Here is a 21,566-nt window from a genome sequence, read left to right on the forward strand (position 1 = left end):
ACGCTTGCATATAATGGCAGCCTGGCTTGGCCATCCTCATAGCGAGGATTCACTGAAGATTCTTCCCCGCAAATCTTCAGTGAATCCTCGCTATGAGGCTGGCCAAGCCAGGCTATATGCTGGGGCCTTTGTCCAAGGCGCTGTACAGTACAATTTCCCTACAATATGCATACATTCAATTTCACCCAAAAGCCAAAACAATTGAGTCAAGGACTCGTTGCAAAGTTTTACTGTTGTTTTAAAATAGCCAAATTAATTATAGGCCTACATGCTTAATAAAGCTCGTGGGTGATGAAGATCACAAAATATTCATTAGACTAAATAGACACAAACACAACAGTATAGGCTAATGTCGTCAGACCCGTTATAGTTATTAGTAGACCCTGCCACAACCTACAGATTATTTATAGACCGGGAACTCAACTCGTCTGCTTTGGACGCGCGCCCCCGTGGGTGGTAACGCTCTGTGACGTGCGAGAGCCGAGAGGAGGAGGGGGTGTGCACCAGGGGTGTGCACACACTGCACGCCGTCGACGTGGTGACGACTGTGTGACATCAGCGGAAATGCTTGCGAAAGAGTGAATCTAGTGTTACACCAGAACCGGTGGTCCGTCGAAATCTGTGACCCAGTGGCTTGCTTTAGAACGTGTGGCTTTTTGCTCCGTGTAGTTTGCAGTCAGGCCACACATTCTGGCGGAAAATATGTCATGTTTTTATAATTGCATTGTCACTTGGAATGTAGGTTAGTAGTTTTCCTTAGAGTCACAGATCTCATCTGGTCATCAATCTCGACATAACACTGGGAAGAATCAAAACAAACTAGTGTTGGGGGAATCTGACAGATCAGAAAGGGGTGACTGGACGGTTTGATGTTAACCTTATATAACTGCACATTTGTATCAGATACAAATAAGAGCAACTTTCAACATGTCGGCTATGGAGAGTATCCTTTCACTCAGGAAATCAAACGAATTGATTGATATCGGTGCTTAACAATTAGCCTGACCGTTAGCCAGTTATTATGGCAGTGCTGAAATATTCCGTCAAATTGAACAGCGTGAAAGTAAACAATAACGAAATAAGTTGCTATAATGCTATTCCTTTGCCATAGAAAAATAACGGTAGCCTACTTACTGTAGCTAGAGAACTGCATGGTCCCTGAAACTGCATAGATTGTGTTCACGCATTATTATAGTTATAGTAGTATTTGATTAACAAACATATTTAGGCTTCAATAACTAACCAACCACATACACATTATGCACATTTATTGTTATATTTATTTTATGAGGGAGCTGCAGTTTAGGCTACGATAACATGGAAAGTATAGAAATAGAATCATAGTTAATTCAAGAGATCAATATATCTCTTTCTTAAGAGATACATAGGCTACACAAGGACAATTTAATCCTGCACATTTATTTTTTAGGAAATGAAGAAAACCATATATTTTTTAAAAACAAAGCAATACTGCCTCATCAAAGTTGGTATTGTGACTTTCTATTGTCAGATTCTTGCATGAGAGAGGGGGAGTTAGTAGCCCCTTTCGGGACCCTTACCGTTTTTGAAGTTTGGCCGACGGTAGGGTCCCTGAGTAGTTCTTCCACTCTCCATGGGAGCCTCCGTTCACGCTGTGCTGCGCTCCGCTCCGCTTGAGTGTCGGTGAGATGTTTCAAAGATGCATAAAACGGCTATAGGAGACCGCTGCAACGTGTATGAAATGGCATTAAGCGCCAATGCCGTTAAGTATTTTTCATCTTTTTTTTAAGTTTTGGCTGCTCTGAAATTCTCTCTTCCTCACTTCCTTGACTTCCTTATTGACTTCCCATTGTACCGCCTCCCACACCGAGACCATAGAGCTATAACCGAGACTGGCTAGCTGCGCGTCCTAGTTACTGCCTCTGATTGGCTGACCGCGTACATGCAGGATGTTTATAATGCTGTTGTGTCGTGGGAGGCGGGACATGGACAGTTAAGTCACACGAGAGAGATTCGGAGTAGAACCGCTGCTCCTTCGTCTGGAAAGGAGTCAGCTGAGGTGGTTCGGGCATCTGGTTAGGATGCCTCTCGGACGCCTCCCTAGGGAGGTCCTCGACGCATGTCCCACTGGGAGGAGACCCCGGGGCAGACCAAGGCGCAGTTGGAGGAAATACATCGACTCACTGGCCTTGGAACGTCTCGGAATCCCCCAGGAGGAAGTCACTAATGTTGCTCTGGAGAGGAAAGTCTGGAGCACTCTGGGGGAGCTGTTGCCCCCGCGACCCGACTACGGATAAGCGGTTGAAGATGGATGGATGGATGGATGGATGGATGGATGCGGCGGTCTCCTATAGCCGTTTTATGCATCTTTGAAACATCTCACCGACACTCAAGCGGAGCACAGCACGGCGTGAACGGAGGCTATGTACATCTGTCTCCCATGGGGAGTGGAAGAACTACTCAGGGACCCTACCGTCGGCCAAACTTCAGAAACGGTAAGGGTCCCGAAAGGGGCTAGAGAGTTAGCTGCTTTAGCAGACAATGTGAGGGTCCAACGGAGTAACAAAGAGGTCAAAGTCATTTATATCCTTAAATGATGATTTTTGGGCAAAGGGCCAACCTAGCAGAATGGCCCAGTTCTCCTGCATTCTGAATGTCCTGTAGCAGGGCAGAGCACAGCTTAATACAGTGTTGTTCAGTGATGTAAATAGGTTTTCAATGTAATGGGTTATGAGTCCCGCTTCAACGACGTTAGGAGTCGTATTTTGTTGTTTTTACAAATTGCAGCATTTAAAAAATGAACTCCCATTTCATCTAGTATGGTTATAAAATGGTTATATTCATGTATAAAATGTATCTGAAATAAGAAATAAACACAATTCTAAATCTGACAATTATTGTAAAGAGTTATGCAAACAACAGTGCAAAGTATATGCAAACATAAAGTAAATTAAATAGCACCAAATTACAGTACAGTAGTCAAGTAGTGGCTCCATGGGACCCCCAGAAAGGTCCACGGATGGGTCCATTATCAATAATCTGCGTTTTGGGATGCAAAATGCACCCTATTAGCATAACTGAGTGTTTGTACAGGATCAGCACAGTTTGGTTTTACATAATGCATTATACTGTGTGTTTACTGTGTTATGTATGTACTGTATGTATTTGTATTGAGTACCGTAAATCGTTCCAGAACCTTTTGAAAGCGGGCCAGATATATCAGATATACTGTATTTGGCTGTCAGGCCCAGACCCTGTTGTGTGACATCTAGAAGGTTATCACTTCTGCTTTAGGTTGCTACCTAAAGCAGAACTCTTGTTGTTTTGGGAACATGTGTGACTCTTCCCGTTATGAAAGTCCTTCACCATGACCTCACAGAGCACTTATTTAACCTCAAGTTCGCTGCCAAGGAGCTCCAGCGCAACTCCAAGAGATGTGACAAAGAGGAGAGGATAGAGAAGGCCAAAGTCAAGAAGGTAGGACAGTTTGAACACACATTGCATTGTGTATACCCAGAAGGGTCCATTTGGTTACATTTGTAGACTCTCAAGTCAAGAGTTACATTTACACTGATGCTTTTACTGTGTTACTATGACCCTTCGAATGGACATTCGTACACTTTTGGAGAGTTAAATGAGTTAAATGATATTTTACAGTGCATCATATCGTCGCTGTCGGGCAGAAACCAGTTATCCAGACTCAAGATTTCAACTTTTATTTTAGTTTTTAATAAATCAGTGCTATTAAACATCCTTTATGTCTGTGTGTGGGTTTTACAAATATTGAACCCATGAAAAGTATTTAAAAAGCGCTTCAAGTTCTGACTAAACCTTCTAACTCCATTGGATCTTCAAACTGTTGGACAAACCGTCAGACGACTATCTCCATATTAATGGTCAAAAACCTCCTAACTCCACAAGTTAACTCCTTGAGCTGTAGTTGGGTAAAGTGATGATAATATAAGGACACATTCAAGTATCTGACAATGTATAAAGTCACCATACCGACTTTGATGATGCAGTATTGTGTTCTAAAAACATGGTTTTCTTCATTTCCTGAAAAGTTTATATTTTGGTTTCTGCCCGAGAGAGCCTGTTTTAGTACAAGGAAAGTTGCTGGCTAACCAACATTAGCTGCAGAACAGTTGTAACATACAGTATACAACCGTACAGAAATATATTTGTATATGTCTCGAGTTTATTATTATTTATATTATTTAATTGTCCGTCTATATTTTTATTCACCTACCTGCTTTGGGGAAAATGGGACTACGGATGTAGCATTCTTGCTACCAGTGAGTCTCAGGGCATGGTCCATCGCTATAATAAACAGGAAGGCAGAGTGTCACCTTGTAGGATGCCCGCTAGGATCTCAAGATCTTTGGTGTCACAGTTGTGGGTTTGAACCTTGACTCGAGTCTGACTGTAGCTTGTCTCTATCATCAGAAGAATAACATCACAAAAATACACCCCCCAAGAAATGTTAATAAGAGTATACAGACTTGCGTATTACTCTATAATCATATTTCCTGATCCAGAACAAGAAAAGAGTAGTATAATCTTTTTGCCAGGGAGTACATTTCCACTACACCACTACACATTTCCAATAAATATATTTTATTTGAAATATGAAATACTGTTTCATCCAATGTGACTGTCAGCAGGTATGTAGATAGTATTTGACATAATGATAGACAGCTGAAGGGAACAAGGAAGGTACTACTGTACATACAGAGATGATAACCAGAGTGGGAGGGCCTACTCTGTCACTTTCATCGGAAATAAATTGTATTACCTCAACCTAAAACATTAGCCACGACAGCAAGCAACTTACAATGCTCAGCACTGTCCCTGCATGGTGACCTCACATCATCGCGTAGAGATGTAAAATGATATTATTTGTTTTGGCTTTTTATGATTTATTTCAGACGGATACAGTGAGAGAGAGACAGGCAAAGCGGAAGAGAGAGGGGACCTTGGGACGTTTTCGAACCAGGGTCAGCTGCAAAAAAGACTAGTATTGATTTAACTGTGATCTTACTCAGTAATCCACCAGCCAGGGCACCGCATATAATATCTACTTTAAAACAGATTTAAAACCAAATTGCACACATGTGGCCATTGCTCTTATCAACGCAATACAGGACTGGATTTGAAGGGGGCTTAGTGGCCTGAAAACCTAGTATCATTAAAATGTATAAGTACGTCATACCAGCCCGTTGCGGCCCACGTCAGGCGCTAGCCCTCAGGGAGGAGTAAAGTTGAATCTCATCTTGTCTTGTGTCTTTCAGGCCATCCAGAAGGGTGACATGGAGGTGGCCAGGATCCATGCAGAGAATGCCATCCGTCAGAAGAACCAGTCCATTAACTTTCTGAGGATGAGCGCTCGGGTGGACGCTGTGGCCGCCAGGGTTCAGACTGCGGTCACCATGAACCAGGTCAGAGTCACATGTCAACACTTGCGTCACAGCTGTCCTGTGAGGGACTTAACCACTTAAACACTATATGGTGGGTCTTGAACAGGGGGTCCGGGACCGGATACCAGAGAACTCGCCAGTTTACTTCGTTTTTATTCCTTTTTACAGGTTATTACAGACAAGCATTTCAGTAAAAACACATGAAACACATGAAAATGGATATAAACAATAAGATGGCACACAAATTCACAGAAGACAGAAAAAATGAAAATAAAAAATAAAATGGAAATAAAAATAGAAAGACAGAACAAAAAGAAAAAGGGACAGAAACTGAGAAACTATATATATATAAAAATAATATATATACATGCATATATATATGCCCGTACATACATACATGCACATATACATACACAGCAAATACTGTTAGTCAATAGTAGTATTGATAATGGTAGTAACCGCCACCAGCAATCATATCCTCGGGTAGGAGGTGCATTCCGGTCCATCTCCAGTCCCCAATGGGGGAACGGAGCACGGGGTCTGGTCACCGGTGCCCTCATCGGCCCCTTAGGGGAATGGAAAGTCCGCCGCGGTTTAGTGCATTTTAGTTTTTACGTCACCTTCATTTAAATTGCATTGAATTGAGAGAGAGTGAGGATAGTTCTTTAGAGTTTACACTAGATGAAGTAGGAATGCTAAAGTTTAAACACCAAAGTACCGAAACAATGTATTTAATTAGTAAACAATATCCTGAATTGGTAGGCCTACTATCATTGGTATTCACATACTCAACTTTTTATCATTATCTAGCTGACCATTTAATTGCACAAAATAATTTGATCACTTTGAAAATGAACTATAACATCTGTGGGTTTGACATACACTGATGAAGACAGCATGTTAGCATAACGATGAAGACATTGATGAAGATATTTTGCTGCGGCGAGTTGGAAAACTGGCGAGTTCTCCAGATACCCAGGGACCCCTAGCTCACAACATGAGGCGTTGTAGATCGGCTATGTCTCGGAGAGTTGGTGTAGAGGGAAAAGAGCAAATCCTTTTTTCAAAATCTTTTTATTGTAATTTCAATAATATAAATCTCAGAGATCATAGGGCAGACATACAGTAAGGAAAATACTATTATTGTTCAAAACATGCCCCTTCAAGACAAGAAAAGAGAGAAAAACATTTTCACCCCTTCAAGTCCCAATTTAGTAAAGCCAATTCCCCAGCCTCTCTACGAGTACTCCATCTATGCTAACCCCCACAATCAGTTATTGGGAGGGTGAAGAAAGCTTCGGGTCTCCTCCGATACCTGGGCCATCAAGCCACCATCTTCTTTCCACCTGACAGTGACAGGTCTCTCTAGGGGAGCATAACTAATGCTAATAATTCTAGCGAAGTCAAACGCTGTCCATGGTCAGAAAGCGTGATGTGAATGTTGTTCAGCTTGGCTTCCAGGGATGAGATAGATCGTGAATTCAACGGTGAGGGTAGTTTTGAGTTCCTCGATCAGTTTGGCGATAGTGGCCATGTCCGCGGGAGCTGTCTGTGGTGTCGGTGCTGGCGGTGCCGAGTCGGTCTTCTTGTTCCCCTTTTTGGACATTATTAGGTCAACTTTTTCGGATAAAACAAAGCAAAATAGTGTAGAGGATAAGGCTGTGAATCTTTGGGTGTCCCACGATTTGATTCGATTCTTGGGGTCACGATTCGATTCAACTCGATTCTCAATCCAAAAACGTTTTTTTTTAAATTCAAAAGCATTTCTTTTCCAGATTCAAATGATTCTCTATTCAAAATGATTCTCGATTCAATACATAGGATTTCATCACAATCTACTCCAGCCAACTGAAGTGACTATACTACAGTAACTTGAAAATGACTGAAGACATGATGTTTACTGTGATTAGGGTAAGCTTACATTTCATATCACAAACACCATGTATTGAAAACTCCTGTAACTGTAACCAGAACAAAAAAAACAATTGTGATTCTAATTCGAATCGATTTTTTTTGACACCCCTAGTAGAGGATATAACCGATGCACTTTGGCGAAGTTGAATGCAACGGTGAGGTTTTTAAAGATATATTTGAAGTGCGTGGGAGCGTTAGCTTAGCAGCACACGTCTACTCCAGCTCCAGTCGTGACCCGGAAGCGGACGGAAAAGAGCAAATCCAACAGTCAAGTTGGCTAAATATTGAGGGTTTAATATCTCTGAAAATAGTACACTTTACCATGAATCCAACATAGAATAAGTCATGTGTGTCAAACAAGTCTATAAAGCTATCTTATGAAAAAGTTTAATCTGCAACACTATCTTATACAATATGTAGTGGGGGTCCCTGCTTCATCTCTCTTGCTGCTTGACCTGAAAAAGGTTGATGTTTATATCGTGGGTCTTCAACAGGGGGTCTGGGACCTTTAGGGGGTCCCCAGAGTTATCCCAGGGGGTCCGCCAATTATTTGTATGATAGGAACTTTCATTGTTCATTTCATAGTTGAGAGACACTGCAGAAGCTGTCCCCAACAGCACCATCAGTATTCTCCATAACTCGCCACGTATGTCTCTTTATGTCACTCCACACACACTTAATTTCCTGGTGAGCTCCTCCAAAGCAAGCAGAGACTCGGTAGCTCCCAGGAGCAAACAATACAATACTTGTTCTGGCGCCATTCTATTGTGTACACGCTATAAAAACAGCCCACTGTTCACAAAATCCACCACACACACCCACTTATTACTTATTAAAAGGGATGACATGTTTTGTAGCCAAGCTAATTAGTTAGCGTTGGCAGCGTACACAATGAAAGGAATTTCCCTGCCAGGATTTGGTGCATATTTTGCCGTCTTTAAAATGTGCGTGATTGATCATGTTTGGATATCCGTGCATTCTTGCACTAGTTCAACAATTCTTCCCTCAGAATTGTTTATCTTGAGTCACAGTCATGGAGTTCTAATAGAATTCTAATCTAACTATGGTCACAACTACTCAATGTGGTTGGTCGCTCTACAAGCAAAGCATTGAACGATGCGAATCATGCGATTGAATGAATGAAACTCTGGTGTTGCCAGCCATTATGCTGTTGGCCAGTTACTGAGAGAGGGAGAATGATAATAGACTAAGTGCTACCTGGAGGCCTGCGCTCAACGCAGTCAGAGAACACACAACTGGGGGCACGGTGGCACAGTCGATAGTGCTGTCGCCTCACAGCTAGAAGGTCCTGGGTTCGATTCCCGCTGGGGACGCTGTGGGTGCTGGGGGCGTGTTCCCTCCTCCGCATCATCAGTGCCCATACCCGAGGTGGGGTTGGCGAAAGGGCCTTTCTGTGTGGAGTTTGCATGTTCTCCCCGTGTCCCCTAGGGTAGGTACCCTCACAAAAACATGCAGTAATCCTGGTCTCTAAAACTACCTCCCCCTGGCCAGCCGGGGCGCCTGATGGAGGGGAAAGGAACTGGTCGGAATAACGTGTTCCTTCCACGCGCTACGTCCGGCCAGGGAAATTCCCCCCTGTCAGGTGAAAAGAAGCAGCTTGGACTCCTCATGCATAGAAGGAGGCATGAGGTCAGTCCGCTGCCCCCCCAGGTTGGCAGAGGAAGTGTAGCGCCCAGGATTACATTAGATAGTTGGCACTGGGTGAAAAAACTGGGTTGCAAAATCGTGGGATAAAATGTATATATATTTTTAAAAAAAGAGAGAACACATGCCTCTTTGCCTCCTCCGTTTTTGTCTTTGCTACTGGAACAAGTTCTGGGTCTTATTAGACATAATACAGCATTTATAAAACATTTGTGTCCAACTATCTCGGTTGGTAGAGCACTCACCTTTGGACCTCCGGGCTGGGGTAACCAAGTCGTGCCTTAAATACTGGGAAGCAGCTGATACTACCTTAGCAATATCCTTCTCCCAGGGGTCTAGCACATTGGAAAGGGGCTTGAAACCCTCGTTCTCTGCCAATACTGACAACAAGCCTCTCCAACCTACTCACCTTGTTTATACAACGTGTTTAACCACTTCAAACCTGGCATCCCTATTATGGGCAGGCAATTTGTGTTATTTTAATTCTTTTAATTATTCCAAAAAGAACAACAATAGCTGATGTAGTTTGGGCTTTTTAGGCTATTCCTCATACAACAAAGTACCAGTATATAGGGCTTATATGGTTAGGCACTTTTCAGCTTCATTCACCTTCAATGTATTCTTGAAGCCTTAATTGAGAACCTACAGTGGTCGGTGAGGGTTGTAAAGAGCATGCCACACTCGGAACATAATTTGTTACTACAGCATGTACGACGTAGATGTTTTGTGTTTCTTACCAGGAAGGGCTGCATTGGGCTGTGGCATTAATAGAGTTAGGTTTGTGTCTCCAGAGGGTAATGGCTCAGTGAAATGCAATCTCTTAGTTTCCCTGCAATGCTTAACATTAGAGAACCAGTCAAATCCACTGAAGAAGGGGTGAAAATGACTCACTGCAAACTGCAGCTTCCGTTGGGTAACAACTATGAAACATCATTACAGAGTTAATGATGCTTGGCCCTCCTTGTGCACGATAGCCCTTTGTTGATTTACATAACTTATTATGCACAATTCTATTTAAAAAAGAAAAAACCCCAGGACAGGATAGGCACTAAAATTGGCTTTCTTGACTTTGTTTTGAAGATTAGCATGTATTTTGTAATTTGTATATATTTGTGTGATACCTAGCAGGCAGGACAGTTTTGCCACACAAACACGCACACACACATGCACACACGCATACAGACTAGTGCATAGAGGCTAGCATGTGTGGATCTACTTTGATGAAAGCTAACGCGGACATCCACAGGTTTCATTGCATTAGTACTGCACGATACAGGTAAAGAAAGGTTCTCCATGATGTTCATTATCAAGGTGATGCATGCCTGAACCAGGCTGCCATAATGATCAATTATCAAATGATTCATATTAAAGTGTTAGTCTGTCGTGCTAACAGTATGTCTTACTTAGAATGCCATGGTTATGTTTTTTAAATGTTTTTCTTTTGTGGCTTTCGCCTTTATTTTATATTTTTTATGGAGGGACAGACATTAGGCTGACAGGAAATGGGGAGAGAGATGGGGGGAAGACATGCAGTAAAGGCCGTCGGGATCGGGAGTCGAACCCGCGGCACACTGCCAGACTGGATTACCAGCCAAGGTGCCTGGACCACTGAGCCATGGCCCAGGCCCAGGCCCATGGTTATGTTTTAATGCAGAGTTTTACAGTAGATCAAATTAGATGCTACTTTATTGCTCCCAGAGGGAACTCTCGGATGACTCATACAATGTTGGACATATTTCAGTAGTACATACTGTGAGACTACGCAGGAAGTTGTCCAGATGCAACCAAATGTACTTCAAATGGTATGAGTGACTCAGACATAAAATCTAATATTTTTATTTAGTCTTTAAACACTTAAGCCCTATTTTATGTGCATGTCATGCAAAATTAGCGGAAAGCTTACAACTTTAATAAAAATCTGTTTAGGAATTGTCTTAATTCTATTTTTTTATAATCTTTTTGAAGCAATCATGAATGAAAGTCCTGCACTATGCTCTTGCTCAGCAGCATCATTTGTATTCAAATTGACGTTTTGGTCCCTCTGGACCTTCATCAAGAGTGTTTTCTCTTTTTGAAAATGTTTGAAACTCTTTGGACATTTTTGCTGATAATAACATGCCTGAATAGGAACGGCAGGTTGAAAGTGGTCTAGAGCGAGTTGAACTTTGGTAGAACACTGGGTTAAGTTGGTTTCATAGCTCTCTGGGTATAAGTCCAAATATAAGATAAATACCAGCCTGACGCCTGAGGGCAGGAAGCGACCTCGCCCACGCATCCGCCTGGGTGACAGCAGACTGCTTGGCGAGCGCTGGTGCTTTGGAATGGGGGTCAGATCAACATATCCGCCTGTGTGACAGCAGACTGCTGGACGAGCCCTGTAACGTCCCACCCCAAGTAACACAATGTCCTTCAGTGAATCAACCACTGGAATGATGGATTTGACCAGGGGGCCATTCAGTGTGGTCACTTTCCCAGGTCTACATAGAGCTGGGTAGACTGCTTGGTAGACATGGAGAGATAAAGAGGCACAAGTGACACCTAGTGGCCATACAAGGAAATTTACTTTTAATCTCTTCATTTTAATATTGTCATAAAACGGTCAGTTATGTTTCCATCAAACACATCTATAACACTAGCCACCTTCTATTTATTTGCATGCTAGTTATATTATCCAGATGTGTGTTACTTGTTACCTTGTTCACAGAGGCTAGGTGTGCTATTTAAAATGGTGTGCTATTTAGACAGATGCTAGATTTGATGTCTGTCCTGGTTTCTTTGTAGCACTCTATTTACTGAACAGCTTGCTGTGTTGGTTGTTGACTAGGGTTCATGCCTAGATTGGTTATGGAAAACACATGCATGAGGAACATTTATATGTATTACTTCATCGACAAAAATAAAAATCGTCCTAAGGTAAATATTTATCAAAATGTGCCATTTCCCTTTGGGGTTTCTATCCATGGCGAGCTTGTACATCTGCCATTTGTGCTATTTTTGAAAAGTTGGGGAAAACTTTCACCTATAATGACGTGCCCCAAAATAGGGACACCAGGTTGTGTATAAAGGTCGACAAGTGGTACAAAGCTGAAAGAGATTGTTGTTTGTCCAGGTCACCAAGTCTATGGCTGGAGTGGTGAAGTCTATGGATGCTACACTGAAGAACATGAACCTGGAGAAGGTACAACACATGCACGCACGGATAGCTGTAGATCAGCCATTTCCACTGATATCCTTATACGTTGGCAGAATGTTCAACAAGGGTTCATTTGGTTAAAGCCGGCCTTTGGAAGGGGTCAGAAGACATTTTGACTACCTCTGTATATCTTTGTGCAGATCTCTGCTTTGATGGACAAGTTTGAGAACCAGTTTGAGACTCTGGACGTGCAGACCGCCCAGATGGAAGACACCATGGGCAACACCACCACCCTCACCACACCACAGGTAACACCACCACCCTCACCACACCACAGGTAACATACTGACCACCCTCACCACACCACAGGTAACATTGTGTTGGTAATACTGACCACTCTGACCACACCACAGGTAACATTGTGTTGGTAATACTGACCACTCTGACCACACCACAGGTAACATTGTGTTGGTAGTACTGACCACCCTCACCACACCACAGGTAACATTGTGTTGGTAATACTGACCACCCTCACCACACCACAGGTAACATTGTGTTGGTAGTACTGACCACTCTGACCACACCACAGGTAACATTGTGGTGTTGGTAGTACTGACCACTCTGACCACACCACAGGTAACATTGTGTTGGTAGTACTGACCACTCTGACCACACCACAGGTAACATTGTGTTGGTAATACTGACCACCCTCACCACACCACAGGTAACATTGTGTTGGTAGTACTGACCACCCTCACCACACCACAGGTAACATTGTGTTGGTAGTACTGACCACTCTGACCACACCACAGGTAACATTGTGTTGGTAATACTGACCACCCTCACCACACCACAGGTAACATTGTGTTGGTAGTACTGACCACTCTGACCACACCACAGGTAACATTGTGTTGTTAGTACTGACCACCCTCACCACACCACAGGTAACATTGTGTTGGTAGTACTGACCACTCTGACCACACCACAGGTAACATTGTGTTGTTAGTACTGACCACCCTCACCACACCACAGGTAACATTGTGTTGGTAGTACTGACCACTCTGACCACACCACAGGTAACATTGTGCTCTACAGCAATCCGGAAGTGCAAAAATGCGGACTTGTTTAGGGTTTTAACAAGACTACAAACTTTAGAACTCTATCAGAAAGGGAGAACCGAAAAGCAAAACACATGAACCACCAAGAAGAAAGTCAAGTATCACATCAGTTAAAGTAAATCAATGAGAGGTGTAATGTCTCTCGAGAATAAATAAAGGTTCGAATGAAGTGACTGCATTGAGTGGTTTGTAAAAGGCCATTTGTTTGTGTGTTGCACAGAATGAAGTGGACACGTTGATGCACGAAATGGCGGATGAAGCTGGGTATGAGACACACACACACACGCACACACACACACACACACACACGTACGTACGTACAGTACGTATATAGTAACAAAATAAATTCAACTAAATGCATTCAGCATTTGCAAAGAATGAGTTACATTTTAAAGTTAGCTGGTCATTGCTGGATGAAATGCTGAAACATTTCTGTGTGTTGTGTTCTCAGGTTGGATCTCAACATGGAGCTCCCCGATGGTCAGACAGGCTCAGTGGCTTCCAGCGTAGCCTCCACAGAACAGGTAACACACACACACACACACACACACACACACACACACACACACACACACACACACCTGCTGTACATATTGTAATGCACTTTATTCGAGTATCAGCAAACAAAATATACAAAGGCTGTTACAAAACGATGATGCCAGGCTTCTGAAACTAAGAGAAGTGAGCAGCACATTACACCACTGCCACCCTTCACTGCATTGGTTACCTTTTTTTGTTTTTGTTTTATATTGATTTACAGATTTCCCTGCTTGCATTTAACGCCCTGAATGGTCAGGCTCCTGCCTATATTTGCGATCTTTTAACTCCATATGAGTCTGGTCGCACCCTGATATCCTCCAACAGGGCCCTACTAAAGGTTACAAAGTCTTGGCTTGTCACTAAAGCCCTAACCACACCACACCAGAGGGTTTTTTTTGATTGATTGATTGAAGAATGTATTAACAGTTTGCAGAATTACAGTACATTTCAAGCACAAACTCAATACAAAGGCTGTTAACTGTGAGTGGACGACCCAATTAAGCATTACACTTGTTTCCAATAGGGTCCACCATGTTCAAATCATCAAAACATTTAGAGACGTACAAATAGACACTTCTATAGACAGAACAGGAATTCATCATAAAGGAGGTAAAAAGGGAAAAGAAACATATACAGTGAGGGAAAAAAAGGGGTGGGCGGTGGGGGGGATTCACGTTCAGCTCCGTTAATTTGTTTGTTTTCCTTGGAGGAGCTGCGTTGGGTCCCCAAGTCGGCTCCGTGGCCGTACCTTGAGTTGGCTGTGTGGCCGTGACCGTCTCTTGTGTTGTCCTTGCGTTGGGTCCCCAAGTCGGCTCAGTGGCCATACCTTGAGTTGGCTGTGTGGCCGCGACCGTCTCTTTGTTGTCCTTGCGTTCATGTTTGAGGGATTCCGATTTTACAGGGGCCAGTTTTGAATTGCAGCCGTCCGTAGGTGCCCTTTGAGAGCGGTTTTGAAGGAGTCAAGGGATTCGCATGTCTTAATGACAGTTGGTAGGGCGTTCCACATTTTGGTGGCATAGGAGCGAAAAGAATTTAGTCCCTTGTTTGTGCCGAATCTGGGTTGTACATGGTTCGTTGCACTCCCTCTGGTGTTGTGGGTGTGGACTTCGTTAACATGAAGGAAGTATCTAGACAGGTACATGGGTATCTTGGTGGTGTATCGAATCTTGTGGACCAGACCCATTGCAAGATGCTGTACTCTGTCGTCGACCCTAAGCCATTCCAGCCTGTCGAAGTGGGCAGGGGTGAGGTGGGTTCGGGGGGCGAGGTCAAGTAGGAGCCTGACCAGTTTGTTTTGGGAAGTCTGGAGCCTGGTTTTAAGGGCCTTTGAGGTGCTGTGGTACCAGGAGCTCCTGTTAAGGTCTTCAAGGTGTTTTTGTTGACCAGTGAGGAGATCCTGTAAAGGAATCTTGTTCTATGGTTGATCTTTTTGATTACGTTGGTGGCCATTTTATCACCGGAAAGATTAGCCTCCAGGATGGAACCTAGGTAGGTAATTTCATCTTTACGTGTGATAACATTGTCACCCACTCTAACCATGCAACTCCTTGCAACTACTTGCAACCATTATTCCTGCAATGGCAGTTGCAAGGAGTTGCATTGGTGTGGTTTGTTTTGTTGCAAGGAGTTGCATTGGTGTGGTTTGTTTTGTTGCAAGGAGTTGCGAGTAGTTGCAAGGAGTAGCAGCTGGTGTGGTTTGGGCCTAAGGGTGACTGGGCTGTGGAACTCCTGCCTGGGGATCTCTGTCCTCTTTTAAACCTCTTCTTAAAACTCACTTCTATCGTACAGCTCTCTTAACGGATGGCTTGTTGAGAATTCCATGCTAGAAGGCTTTCTTACCTTTATTTGTAGTTGTTACGTCCCCACCAAAGAGGTCCAGGTGTTATTTTGTGCAAAAGCGCATTATTGGCTATTTCCCCTAATATAAGCCCTCAATGAATTGAATAGAATTTCATTGAATTGAATGGGGCATTGGGGTGTTGTGCTAATTCGCTTATTTCCATCGCTCAAAAATCATTTTTTTTGTATATATCCTCTCTTCATAATGTAAATAGTATCCCAAGCGGCACACTTTACTACTTATTTCGATGGAAATAGCGAATTAGCACAAAAACCCAACCCCCATTGAGGGCTTATATTAGGGGAAATAGCCAATAATGCACTTTTGCACAAAATAACACCTGGACCTCTTTGGTGGGGACGTAACAACTACAAATAAAGGTAAGAAAGCCTTCTAGCATGTAATTCTCATTTAAGACTTATTTTATCTTAAACTTTAAGGTTTAACTCACTCTTATAGTCGGTTTTTACTGTAGAGCACTTTGTAACTTGTTTTTGGCCATACAATTAAAGTTATACATTATGCATACATCTTTGGAATGCTGTACTGACTGAATTAAATGAACAAACTGATATGGAAACGGTAAATGAAAAATTGTTAAGTTGAAACACAAGCAAATCTGCCATCATTGAATTGATTGTACATTTGCGCGTGCACAATCTGCACATACACTTGCACATGGACAATGTACACACAGATGAACACAGACACTTATTCATAGAAACTATCCGCATGCAGCCACACAGACACATAAAGTAATGTATATGCACAAATTGCACATACACATACTAGCCTATTTTGCCATGGTTTAGTGAGCATGTGCACACACGCACACGTGTGCAACATGTGATGTAATCATTTTAATCATGTACACTGCAGAATGTAACTTTTTATGTTCTTATTTTAAGTGTGTTCATAACTTCACAATACTACTAATAAAAACAACCAGGGACAGAGGTTGTCATGCGTTAGCCTTGTCTAGAAACCCTATGCAATACATCTGTTTCATGTTATTCATGTTATGGTAACTTGCATGTCCCCATAGGTTGAGTGATCTTAGGTGTGATGGTCTTACCTGTGTGGTGTTTTGTTTGAGTGATCTTAGGTGTGATGGTCTTACCTGTGTGGTGTTTTGTTTGAGTGATCTTAGGTGTGATGGTCTTACCTGTGTGGTGTTTTGTTTGAGTGATCTTAGGTGTGATGGTCTTACATGTGTGGTGTTTTGTGTGATGGTCTTACCAGGATGAGCTTTCTCAGAGGCTAGCCAGACTGCGGGACCAGGTGTAGATGAAGAGAAGGAAGCACACCGAGGCGGACCAGGTGACCAGGGACCAGGTGTAGATGAAGAGAAGGAAGCACACCGAGGCGGACCAGGTGACCAGGGACCAGGTGTAGATGAAGAGAAGGAAGCACACCGAGGCGGACCAGGTGACCAGGGACCAGGTGTAGATGAAGAGAAGGAAGCACACCGAGGCGGACCAGGTGACCAGGGACCAGGTGTAGATGAAGAGAAGGAAGCACACCGAGGCGGACCAGGTGACCAGGGACCAGGTGTAGATGAAGAGAAGGAAGCACACCGAGGCGGACCAGGTGACCAGGGACCAGGTGTAGATGAAGAGAAGGAAGCACACCGAGGCGGACCAGGTGACCAGGGACCAGGTGTAGATGAAGAGAAGGAAGCACACCGAGGCGGACCAGGTGACCAGGGACCAGGTGTAGATGAAGAGAAGGAAGCACACCGAGGCGGACCAGGTGACCAGGGACCAGGTGTAGATGAAGAGAAGGAAGCACACCGAGGTGGAATGATTGGTACAATGATATAAAGAGGAGAGGAGATAAACCAAGTGCCAGGTGTCTGTAGAGTACAACAATGTAACCTCCTTACTAAACTATGTTGGAGATCCCCTATCTCACCAGGAGATACCCCAGGAGATCCCCTATCTCACCAGGAGATACAATGTAACCTCCTTACTAAACTATGTTGGAGATCCCCTATCTCACCAGGAGATACCCCAGGAGATCCCCTATCTCACCAGGAGATACAATGTAACCTCCTTACTAAACTATGTTGGAGATCCCCTATCTCACCAGGAGATACCCCAATGTAACCTCCTTACTAAACTATGTTGGAGATCCCCTATCTCACCAGGAGATACCCCAATGTAACCTCCTTACTAAACTATGTTGGAGATCCCCTATCTCACCAGGAGATACCCCAATGTAACCTCCTTACTAAACTATGTTGGAGATCCCCTATCTCACCAGGAGATACCCCAATGTAACCTCCTTACTAAACTATGTTGGAGATCCCCTATCTCACCAGGAGATACCCCAATGTAACCTCCTTACTAAACTATGTTGGAGATCCCCTATCTCACCAGGAGATACCCCAATGTAACCTCCTTACTAAACTATGTTGGAGATCCCCTATCTCACCAGGAGATACCCCAATGTAACCTCCTTACTAAACGATGTTGGAGATCCCCTATCTCACCAGGAGATACCCCAATGTAACCTCCTTACTAAACTATGTTGGAGATCCCCTTTCTCACCAGGAGATACCCCAGCTTGATTTGCACACACGTCTCATATTTATTATTTATCAGTATTATTATTATTATTATTATTAATTGTTGTTGTCTTAGGTCATCATCGTACTGAAGACCATTATGTCTTGTTAATTAAGTTCATTATCCTGGGATTGTCCCTTGAGGACATTATATTTATTTATTTATATTTATTTAATGTTAAGAACACATTGAGGGCATTATACCCTAAACCTCTGTTTAGATTTTATATTTCTCCATATGAAGTCATATTGCTGAAAGCCTGCTGTTCAGATGGTTTGTTGTGTACCTGCATGACTTGACCTGTATGAAGGAAATGTTTAATATCACTGTATGCTTACTAAAAAGGTTCTGTACGGAACCCAAAAAACGTAGCTTCATACTGTAGAAAGGCTGCAGAAGGAACCATGTGAGTTCTTTATAAAGAACAATGGTTCAAGGTATGGACTCCATGTGCATGCCTGGTTTGCGTGTTGCTCTGAAACCGTTGATATTTGAGCCCCTTTTCAACCAAAAGGATCAAGGAACCTTTTTCCTAGGAACCACAGAGTCGTTGAACTTAAGTTAGCGTTTGCATATCGACCGCACGCCAAGAGTTGTGAAGGTTAGGTCATTTAGAATGCTGACAATAGCAACAACTGCTTTACTATATATATTTAAAACCTTCCTTAGCTCTTCCATCTGTCGTTTGGTTAGTTTAGTAATCAGCATATGAGTACTAGCACGGCTTGGGTAACTATTGCATTAAGTAGTCTGAGCTGCTGGTAGGTGTGGAGCTCCACCTCAGGAATCCATCTCCAGGCCTGGGCCATGGCTCAGTGGTCCAGGCACCTTGGCTGGTAATCCAGTCTGGCAGTGTGCCGCAGGTTCGACTCCCGATCCCGACGGCCTTTACTGCATGTCTTCCCCCCCATCTCTCTCCCCATTTCCTGTCAGCCTACTGTCTGTCCCTCCATAAAATATATAAAAATAAAGGCGAAAGCCACAAAAAAAACCCATTTAGGAATCCATCTCCCAGTGTGTCCAGATAGACGGCCTCTTTGTGTCTGGGTAGTTCAGTCAGTAGAGCTCTGGCCTTTGGACCACAAGTTCATGGGTTCGATCCCGGGCACCGCCAACTCAGCATATGAGTAGCACGGCTTGGTGCAGCAAGTCGTGCTGGAAGTACTGGGAGCTGATGGTAGGTGTGGCGCTCCACCTCAGCAATCCATCTCCCAGGGGTCTAGCGCATTGTAACGGGGATAGACTCCCGCGTGTTACCGGCTGATACCGACAATAAGCCACTCCCGACCTACTTCTTCACCAAGTCAAATTCCTTGCAAATATACCCTACTTGGCGAAATTATTTGTGATTTTGATTATACATTTTGTTGTAAATATCATATCAGTTGTAAATACTTCAGTGCATTTCCTGCTGTGTAAATTATTTGTTATTAGTGTCAAGGTGCTGTGCACAGAAATCTAAATATTATTTGTCATATGTCTGCCCTACACCATGTATGTTCACTTTGTGTCCCCACCAGGGCCACTCAATGTTCACTTTGTGTCCCCACCAGGGCCACTCAAGTAATCGTTTATTGAATTTGTAGATTTGGACGTGGTTTGTGCCCCAGCATGAAGGGAGTATAAGGAGCTTCTCTGTAATTGGACTTGACACGTTCTTTAAAGCCCAGTGCATTTAAGGCAAGACGTGGAAATCATTCAGGATACAGATTATTTTATATAATTTAGCCTCTAGCGCTTGTATCTCGTCATCGGTACATTATTTGAAGCTGCTCTTTCTCCGCCGGGACATTGTAAAACTCATTCTCTCACCTGGTCAGAAACCTAAAAGACAAAACTATATTACTAAGCATTTCCTCTCTATAGGAACCCATTACAAGAACAACAGCGTTGTTGACTACCTAAATGTGATGTTCCCTAGGTTGATGTTTTTGTTAAGCCACGTTTAAAAACAGACCTGGGATCCTGTGGTCGAAAAAGATGGAAAGTTTCTGAATTTCAGGGAAAGTTCCTACGAAAGGGGAAAAGTTCCTGTGGTAGAAAGGGGGCTATTTTTGATTTGTGCTGCACTTAAAGGGCTCGTTGTGAATGTTAAGCCCTTGTTTACGCTCCGGTTGAGAACTGGGATAAACACATTTTATTTCCGCCAGCAGTGGTAGCCATTTTCTTTGCTGCAGTGGCCCCAACATGGCTGAATGAATTTAACATTGACCTATTTAACTTATTTATCTGCAATACTCAATGTATGTGTGTACCGTATGTTAGGAAGAAGGAGTTGATTAAAATACTTTTTAACATTTCCTTGGTTGTCGGCGTTCTTGTCACGGCGTGATGATTTCAGCGTTTCGGCCGTGTTCACCGCCGCTTCTGTCTTCCTCCTTTTCCCATCTGACCCCCCCTCCTGTGCTTCTCCCAACAGGAAACAGATGAAAGGTCAAAGGTCTCACCTGCAGAGGAACCGGCCCTCTGCCGCTCGCATGCCAGTGCCTCATTACACACACACACACACACAGCACACGTAGCACACACACGGAGTCAGACACACGCCCAGCATGGGACTCAGCTGGGAGCCATTACAGGTGTAGTGTAGCCTATGAGCGCACAAATCTACGTGCGCGCGCACACACACACACACACACATGAGACCCCCAGCCCTGTGCTTTAGCCTCTGGAATGCTACCAGTGACACACAGCTGCCTGTGACCCCACAAAAAGCAGTGTCCCATCCAATCACCATCAGGCACACACTCGTCTACCTCCACACACGCCGTTATTATCATCAGTGTCCCTGACAGACGGACGCAAGTCTCCATTATGCACATTACCAAAGACAGTTTGATGAGTGGCTGGTCCTTAGGTCATCGTGTGTGTGTGTGTGTGTTGTGTGTGTGTGTGTGTGTGTGTGTGTGTGTGTGTGTGAATGTGAGTATTGTGTGTGTGTGTGTGTGTGTGTGTGTGTGTGTGTGTGTGTGTGTGTGTCAAGTGGACACCAGATTGACCCAGGACACTTCCCATTTTTCCAGTGACCTCTCTGAACCTACAGCTGTCAGTCATTTCGTCCAGGAACCAGGGTCTTAAATCACCTTAAATTGGGATTCCTCATGTCCCGTTGTCAGATGTTACCGGCTCTCTGTGGCAAATTTAGTTTCAAGTTTATTTTCATCTCTTTTTAAATGTGGTAGAAGCTGGTGTGTCTTCACATAATGTATGATTATATGTGGATGCTTCCTCCAGATGTGCAGGAGTCAGCGCCCGTTTGAGCCCAGCTCTAGGAAACCTGTGTGTGTGCGTGCTGCCGTGCTGCGGCCCGTGGGTGTGTCTGCGCGTGTGTGTGTGTCTGTGTGCGTAAGTTGTTGATATCCGATGGCTTTCTCTCCTTCAGTGCCGTCA

General features: G+C 43.6%; 1 protein-coding gene across 2 annotated transcripts; it reads left to right on the top strand.

Annotated features, from left to right (window-relative positions):
- Window positions 1–674: 674 nt before the first annotated feature.
- On the top strand, window positions 675–20,476 carry LOC306930691 (charged multivesicular body protein 1b-like). 2 transcript variants are annotated; one of them, XR_013790917.1, is made up of 9 exons: window positions 675–943; window positions 3,359–3,456; window positions 5,271–5,417; window positions 12,085–12,153; window positions 12,309–12,416; window positions 13,447–13,490; window positions 13,678–13,750; window positions 16,849–17,450; window positions 18,174–20,476. XR_013790917.1 is itself a non-coding variant. In XM_079511790.1 (8 exons), exons 1-8 carry the CDS (start codon window positions 928–930, stop codon window positions 16,891–16,893), a joined length of 600 nt encoding a protein of 199 aa, XP_079367916.1. In that variant the 5' UTR covers window positions 675–927; the 3' UTR covers window positions 16,894–17,990. The 2 variants fall into 2 exon arrangements, 1 of the variants encoding a protein (XP_079367916.1); XM_079511790.1 differs by lacking the exon at window positions 18,174–20,476 and having other exon boundaries at window positions 16,849–17,990.
- The last annotated feature ends 1,090 nt before the right edge of the window (window positions 20,477–21,566 follow it).

This window comes from Electrona antarctica (genome assembly GCF_951216825.1).
Source record: "Electrona antarctica genome assembly, chromosome: 1".
Taxonomy (NCBI): domain Eukaryota; kingdom Metazoa; phylum Chordata; class Actinopteri; order Myctophiformes; family Myctophidae; genus Electrona; species Electrona antarctica.